Source organism: Phalacrocorax carbo, chromosome Z (genome assembly GCF_963921805.1).
Source record: "Phalacrocorax carbo chromosome Z, bPhaCar2.1, whole genome shotgun sequence".
Lineage (NCBI taxonomy): Eukaryota > Metazoa > Chordata > Aves > Suliformes > Phalacrocoracidae > Phalacrocorax > Phalacrocorax carbo.
In genome coordinates this window covers 30,945,136-30,953,103 of record NC_087548.1, presented here as the reverse complement: position 1 = coordinate 30,953,103, position 7,968 = coordinate 30,945,136, and the positions used below count along the sequence as shown (strand labels likewise).

Sequence of the window (7,968 nt, the reverse complement as noted above, 5' to 3'; positions counted from 1 at the left end):
TGTCAAAGACAAATGGCAGTCTTAAGGCAGCACCTGAGAGAAAGATGGCAACCCATACCCACTGAGCAGAGACTCTTCCCTAACTACCACAGCCCCTGTCTCAATTCTCCTGTACCACATGAGGGAGCACTGTCACTGCAGCAGCTGCCAATAACCTATCCCTTTTCCAAGCGAACCCACCACCGCCCACTCCCTGCCACCAGGCCAGGTAGTAAGCCCATCATTGTCTGGGGTACTATTCATTCCCAGTTCCTCTAGTTCTGTATGCTTATACGCCTCTGCACACCTATAAAAATAGTTGTCTTAACATGAATATGGAAGGCCTGCACATCAGACAAGTAGTTGGTTGTCTCTGACAACACCATCAGTCAGCTTAGTATTTTGCAGACCAAGTGAATCATTGCTCTTTGTACTCCTTTCCATGACTGTTTTGTGCTCTACAGCCAGCACAGTGGATATTGTCCTCCTGTCCCAACCCTAAAGCTGAGCTTCCCAACAAGCAAGCTCCACCATTGCATAAGAAAAACTGAAGTAAGAAGGGGATCAGAAGGGAAATGCAACCTGACATCCACAAGCACAGCACAAAGGTGCCTCTCATACTCAGAGAAAACTAGTAATGCTGTACAGGAGATACAGGCACCCACATACCCAATAAATGCCACAAAAATTGTATTTAAGAAGCAGCGAGCATAGGATGTTTTAACAGCTGACTTATTGCCAGGAAGACACTGCCTAGCAGTAAGTGCTAGACATTTTCAGAGCAATGAATTCTCCTCTTCTCCGTGAGTTTCCACAGCTGCACCAGCACACGTGGTCAGGTCACTACTGCTCTAGAAAAGCACATGGCTGAAAGAGGCAAGAGTGCTATATATCCACTGCAAAGATGCATGAGGAAAATCACACACTGTCTGTGTATATGATACCTTGCTCAAGCTACTAATCATTCTCTCCATGAACAACAGACATCATACACATTTTTTAGCGACAGAAAGGGAAAAAAAAGATCAGGATGAAACACGCTTTCAAGATGCAAGAGGTGAGGTCCAGGGCCTATGAAATGAGAGGAAACTAAGTACAGGGAGGAATAGCTAATGGAACTGAAGCAAGACATGAGCAAGGTACAGCAAGATTGGGTGGCCAAATGCTGAGGCCAGTGAGACTGATTTGTTAAGTGAAGAAAACAATTTGTCCAAGTTTCACCTCATGGGTCACATTTTTTCAAATAGCCATGGAAATGTCACTCCTCTTCTGATGACAGGGATTTGAACAAAACTATCTGGAACATACATAATTATGTTTGTAAGTGTTTGTGTGTATACGTATATGTTTGATATATCTCCAAAGTTTGAATTTGTTCAGTTCAACTGGTTCCTTAAAAGGTCAAGAGGTGCCAGCCTGCTGGAAGGTTTTGGTTTTCTGGATATTTTTTTAAGAGATAAATAAAGACAAGTGACTTCCTGGAAAAATATGTCAGATGTGAAATTGAACAATGTTAGATGCACACATTGTCAGGCAAAAAAGTATTTATGTGGGACTAATTCCCGTATCCAATATTGGTTCACCACATAGATTGCTGAACTCTCATCTGTCATCCCAGTTTATGCCAGCAGCTCAAAAAACCAAACAAATCATATTTTTAATAACAAAGGAAACCCTGCTTAAATTAAAACCCTTTGTTAACATTTAATGTTCAACTAAGCCCAAGAAGGAAGCTGTGGTGAAAGTAAACAGATATGAAATGTGAAGAATTTCACTCCATTTACTCCGGGTAAAAGCTGCTCAGCTTAGTCTGACTGCTAAACTGATGAACAAGCAGGTTCAGCTCTCGAGTAAGTCAAAACTCCCTCTAATGGCAACTGGAAAAAAGACAGAGTTTGAAAAAATGAAAAGCATCTCACTGCATTTGAAATCTATTTTTGGCTAGACAAAATCTAGTTAGTATGAATATTTTTGAAAAGTGAAAAACAGCTAGTGTCCAAGAATCTTTGAAATTACAACAAATTTGTTTACATTCCTGACATAACATTTTTATATGCTGTGTAAGATGTGTTATGTAAAAATTTACATTACATAAAATGTATTTCCTCCAAAGTGTTTGTGCTTTAGCAACGTCACTTAGAAAAGCACACACGACAGATGACTCTTCCCATCCATGAAAAGGGACCTGCTATTCAGCAACACCACTCCCAACAGAAACACTAAAGACTTCCGGAGAATCAGAAATTCACAGGCTTAAATTTATTCATAAAAAAATAAGCATTTAACCTATGCAGTGAGTGTAATAAAATCAGCAAATATTATTTTCTGCTCACAAAAAAAACAAACAAAAATTGTCCTTAGAAAATAATAAAAAAAATAAGAACAAACCACAGCTCCTTTCAACTGGCTGAGCACTGTCTGAGGGGTAAAGATATTAAGGAAGGAAGATAACCAAGGTGTTACCAATTAGCACTAGATGTGCTAGCAGTAACATATAGGGGAAAACTTATAAAATCATTAATTTAGAAAGCTTCACACCCAGTCATAATGAGAGCTGGTAACATCTTTTTTTATAACCTTGAGGGCATTTCAGGTTCCCAGGTAAATTCTACTGGTTAATCTTCTTTATTTCTGCTATCCTGCAAAAGGGCATAGAATAACAAAACTGAGAGATTATGGGTTGATTTCTCATTAGCAGTGATGATCCTGTGCATCATTTTTACAGCCTAAAGGTCATTTCAATTACCACAATACAAGAATCTCAGACTCTTGCTGGTCAAAGGTAAAACATTTTCAGGAGGGAAATATTCAAGCGGGTGAAAATCCAGAGTAAAATCAGCCGAATATTTAAAAAAAAAAAAAAAAAAGGAAAAAAGAAATAAAAGCAGACCTTACACTCAAAAACTGAATTTTAAAAAATGCTAATGTTTTATCCAAAAGCTCGGCAGAGCCATTCTCCTCAAACCCAATCTAGTAACTCTTCTGCTTTAGGAACAGAAGCTTTTAAAGAGATGTGTGGAATACACCAGTTTTTAATGCTAATAGGCACTCCCCCTTCAGAATAAGAAAGGCATTTGGAATCTGATCCAAACCTCACTTAAGTTAATAAAAACAGTCTTGTGAATTCACACCAGCCTACATGCACTGTTGTTACTTCTTCTCTTAGTTACTGGAGGTTCAAAGCAGAAATTACCACTTACCCCATGAAGATAACTAGTAAGTACATTGATAACAGCAGATAAAAGAATAAGTATATTCTGAAAGTAGGACATACTTGCCTGTGGGATACTAGAGACAAAACAGAGACAGGGAATACGTCTGTGCTTGTAGGTAATCTCATTTTATTGAATAGTTTGAAGTGCTGCTTAAAATAACCACCCTTTACAGTCTGTACATGCAGTTTCAATCTTTAAAAACTATTATTTTTCCAGAAAAGAAAGCATGCATATTTTGCTACATCATTTTGAGATAAAAGAAAGAATTACCACTTACAGCAGAAATTCCTCTTTACAAATCTTCTAAGCGACAAGGCAAGCAGTAGCAATTCTGCAGAAGGAAAAGCATACAAACTCTCTACACTGAAGGTATAGTTTATTTATTGAGAGCCGTTAGCAATGCCAGAAGAAGGTCATTTAAGGATGGACTCAACAGAAAATGACAGTGGCTCAGTTGTTGAAAGTTTTGTTGTGGCTTGTTTGGCCCCAGAGAAGTCTTTCTCACTTTTGTCTATTGTAAACTTGTATTTTTGGTTCTTTTTAATGCCACACTCCCTGTATTTCTTGGAAGCATCTTCGAAAGTCTCTTTCACAAATGATGTTCTCAACTCTGCTCCTGATCTGTCAGGAAGGGTTTGCTGGAAGAGCAACTGAAATGGATTGTATTTGAGTGGTGGAGGGGGCTTGGTACTATCTTTGCTGATCTTGCTTAGTATCTGTTCCTGAGGAGCCAGAGAATCCTTATCAGAAATGTGAGAGAAAGTCCTTTTTGGAGGAGAGAAAGCTGACCTCTCACGAGCTTCCTGAGGAAGGCATGGTATCTCATTACATGACTGCTGAATGTCTTGTGAGGGGGTCAGAATGAGTGCATTTTCCAGTTTTGGAGACATGATGTCCTGCTCAGTGTTTGGACAGTCCTGACTTTGTGAGACCTTGGCATCCCAGCCTGCCCCAGGTTTGAGGGCTTGGACAGTAGTAGCGTTTAACAGGCATTGCTGGTAGAGGAGAGCATCACTAATGGGGCCACATTTTGGCCACACTAAGAACCTAGAAGAAAGGGGATACTGCCTGTAGGTAGTAGCTACACTGACATTTGAGGAAATCAGTTCCACGTTGCTAGATCCTGAATACTGCATGCTTAGGTCAAGGCAGGCTGGTAAAAAGTTACAAAACTCCTTGTTCGGAGTATCAGCTTGAGTAGTGTTGAAGGCTGTTTTATACGAGTTGTATTCAGCTCCATGCATCATGCGGTTAGGGAGAAAAAGGGCAGCTGCTTGTGTAGCTTCTGTCATCTCTCTCTCTTTATACTCTCTCTCTAGCATAATGTTCTCCAACTCTTTATCAGCAAAAGCCCGTCTCTTTCTCATCCTGTCACTTACAGGGGGTGGCAAGGGTGAATTCCCTCCCAGGTAAGGGTCTGTTGGAATAGGACGGTAACCTAAAACAACAAAGCAGCATTAGGAACGAAGCTGCATAAGAAAAACATTAAAGCTCTTTTTGCAAAAGGGCTCCGTTTGGAGCCAGTCCAGTCAGGCACCAAGCACTTGCTGCAAACCCTGGACACAGTCAGCTCCTGCTGAAGTCAGTGTGTCACAGAGGCTTAGCTCCCTGAGCCGCAAGGCACATTAAGTACTAGTTCCTCAACGCACATAAACAAGCCCTGTTCCTCTGCAATGTGTCAGTTCCTTCAAAGCTAGCTGATTAGTAACTTTAAAAAACAATTCCAAAACAGCAGATCAGGGGGCGCGGGGGGGGAAGCAAAACCCTGCTGTGTGTTATGACTGGTATTGCATCATGCAGCTTAAGGAGATAATCATCCATTTTCAACAAATATGGAAAGTATTCAAATATTGTATTTCTTCTGAACTAAAAGAGAACTTCAATAAAACATAGAAATCCAGTCTCCAGTGTATTCAGTTATCAGGCTAACTGGATTAATTTAATATAACCGATAGGGTCCAATCCTGTTTGCTTTACCCAGACAAGTGATACCATTGAATTAATGGAACTATGTATATGAGTAAGGAGAACAGGGTTTTACCTGTTTTCACTCCCATTCCCCTCACACAGGTTTCCCCCTTGCCAAGGAAAATATCTATACCTACAGCTGATGCCTTTTCTATTCTCTAAAGATGGATCACTACGTACACATTGCTAGAGATGGTAGAAAATTCCAAGGAGAACTAGGAGAAAAGAAAAAGAAAGTTAAGATAAGTTAGAGGAAAGAATACAGAAGAGTTTTGGTTTTTTTAAAAAGTGAACTGTAGATGAAAATTAGAGGTTTCTAACAGGACAAAATTTTAATTACCTTGCACAAGCAAAGAAAAGAGCTTTCGGGAGGGGGGGAGGAGGCTAGATTTAAGAACGGTAATGCTTTGGAGGGGTACAGTTTGGAAAGTAATTAAAGCAGACATAGAAATAAATTTGGGCAGTATCCGAAGAGGGAGTGAGGAACAAAAAATACACCCTCTCACTAAAATATCCATATTTAAAATGTCATTTTTCCACAGTTAATATTTTCGACAGAAGAAAAAAATATGAGCAGCCTACTACGCGCGCCTTACTACTGATAATGCAGCAAACGGTGCTGCTGTGTTAGGCGTTCAGATCAAAAGTAAAAAAAAAAACCCTAACTGATTTACTCATTTGTTGATAAAAACGCCCGCGAATAAATTACCCTGCACTGCAGAACGCTGCTGGGTAGTCATGTAAAAAGAATGTCAGCTTGTAACAGTAGCTCTCAAATTTCAAATTACCGTTGCTAGCGATTCAGGCATTATTTTGAGCAGGGAGGGGCGGTGGAGATGGGGGGGGGGGGGGGGGGTGAGGAGGGGAACTGAAATTCTGCCCCATCGATTCCAGCCATGAAGGGCAGGAGCCGAAGGGTCGCGGGTGCCGGTGCCCTCGGAGCCCCCGCCGTCCGGCGCGGGTAGCGGAGTGCGCTCTAACGCCGTTCCTCGTTTATTTCGGGAAATAATGCTGCATTTTACGCGTGTCCGTGAGCAGCCGCGCCTCGGCCGGGAGCTGTGCGTCCTTCCCGCGGCAAAGCGGGCTTTCCTCGCTGGCGGCCGGTACTGCGGGAGTATGGGGGAGCCCCAGGAAGGGCGGGGGATGCCCTTACCTTCCAGGATGCTCTTGGCCAGGAGGCTGGGCGTCCGGACGTGCCTCTGGTAGACGGCTTTGCGCTCCAGGCTCGCCTGCTTCCCCGCCAGACCCTTCTTGTCCTAGGAGAGCGATCGGGCGGCGCCGTCAGCCCGGGGGCCGCCCGCCTCGTCCCGTCCCGTCCCATCCCGTCCCCTCTCACCTCTGTGGCCTGCTGCCGTCGGAGCGCAACCTGGGCGGCCATGACGCGCTGCCGCTCCACCACCAGCAGGCAGTTGGCACACTGGCAGTCGCGCCAGCGGCAGAACCGCTTGTGTCCCTTCAGGCACGACACCACGCCGTGGTTGCGGCACCGGGCGCACTTGGGCGTGCGGCTCAGCTTCCGCGGCTCGCCCTGCCGCCGGGCTGCAGCCGCCGCCGCCGCCTCCTTGCCTTCCTCCTCCTCTTCTTCCTCCTCCGGGCCGGCGCTGCTGCGCGGCGCGCCGGGAGACTCGGCCGCCTCCCCCTCCACGCTCTCCACGTCGATCTCCCAGTCGTCGGCGGCTTGTCCTTCAGCCATGGCTTCTCGGCGGCGCGGCTGCAAGAGAGGGGTCAGGCCGCCCGCCCCCGCAGTGGGACGGCAGCCGGGGCACACGCCCGGCATCCCAGGTGTTCGCCGCCGCCCGGCCCGCCGCGATGCGTCCCCGTCGGGAAGTCACGGCAGAGCCCTCTTGGGATGTCATCTCCCCCCTTACCGTCCGCTCGGGTCTCTTCCCCCGTGACCCACTCAGGGCCCGGCTTATTCTCGACGGTCGCCTCCCACCCGCCCGCCTCGGCTTGCCGGGGAACCGTGCTGCCCGTCGCAGGCAGGAGCGCGACTCCAGTGGCGGAGGATGCGGGACGGCGCGCCCCACGGCGACGCCCAGCGCCGCAGGGCTGCGGGGCTGTCAGGTCCTCACAGGGGCCTGTTTATTTCAGGATCCGGACAGCCCTCCTGCCCGCCGCGTTCAGTCTTAGGGAGGGACAGGTAGGGAACACCTGGTCTTCGCACACCGCCGCTGTTAGCTCCAGACAGCTGCTGGAGCTCTCTGCACGGCGGGAGCCGTGTCTTCGGACCCCCACCTCCTCCCAGCCGGCCTCCCCATCCTTCCTCCCGCACTTTGCACTTACCAGAGTTCAGCGCCCGATTCTGGCAGGCGGTGCGGGCGCCACTCAGCTCCCCCCGCCCCCGGTCCCCGCAGCTCAGAGGCTGGGAACCCCCGATCCCCGCACCTGGGGATGCAAGGCTCCCCGACAGGCGGGACGCCGCGCCGTCGGGCGGTGGCTAAGTCGCGGAGTGGCGCGCCGCACCGTGCCGTGCGTGGCTGTGGGTGCGCACTCGCCGCACCAGGGCCGGGGCTGGCACCCGCCGCGCCCTCGCCGCGCCCGCCCCGCGGCACAGTGCCCGCCGCGCCGGCCCCGCCGCATTATCAGCGCCGGCCGCCGCCGCCGCCCATTGGGCCCGCTCCGCGCGGCCGCGCCTCTGATTGGCCCGCGACGCCGCCGCCCCGCCTTCCCCCCCGCGCCCGCGACGGCCGCCCGCCGCTCGCTCGTGGGTGCGGGCGGGAGCGGGGGAGGCGGTCCCCGCCACCGCCGCGCCGGGCGGGAAGCGTGAGCCGGCGGTGAGGCCGCGATCTTCAATTTTAGGGCAAAA

General features: G+C 48.1%; 1 protein-coding gene across 1 annotated transcript; it reads right to left on the bottom strand.

Moving 5' to 3' along the window:
- Positions 1-3,313: 3,313 nt before the first annotated feature.
- On the bottom strand, positions 3,314-7,079 carry DMRT2 (doublesex and mab-3 related transcription factor 2). The gene is made up of 3 exons (XM_064438102.1): positions 6,499-7,079; positions 6,316-6,418; positions 3,314-4,632 (listed from the first exon to the last, which is right to left on the bottom strand). Exons 1-3 carry the CDS (start codon positions 6,937-6,939, stop codon positions 3,608-3,610), a joined length of 1,569 nt encoding a protein of 522 aa, XP_064294172.1. The 5' UTR covers positions 6,940-7,079; the 3' UTR covers positions 3,314-3,607.
- Positions 7,080-7,968: the final 889 nt, after the last annotated feature.

What these genes read in the sequence shown, in the direction of transcription:
- DMRT2 (XM_064438102.1), bottom strand. Translation starts at nt 6,939, where the DNA reads ATGCCGGGCGTGTGCCCCGGCTGCCGTCCCACTGCGGGGGCGGGCGGC. An exon ending in GACGGCAGCAGGCCACAGAG is followed by an intron (nt 6,419 to 6,498) that starts GTGAGAGGGGAC and finishes TCGCTCTCCTAG; the next exon opens with GACAAGAAGGGTCTGGCGGG. An exon ending in GGCCAAGAGCATCCTGGAAG is followed by an intron (nt 4,633 to 6,315) that starts GTAAGGGCATCC and finishes TTGTTGTTTTAG; the next exon opens with GTTACCGTCCTATTCCAACA.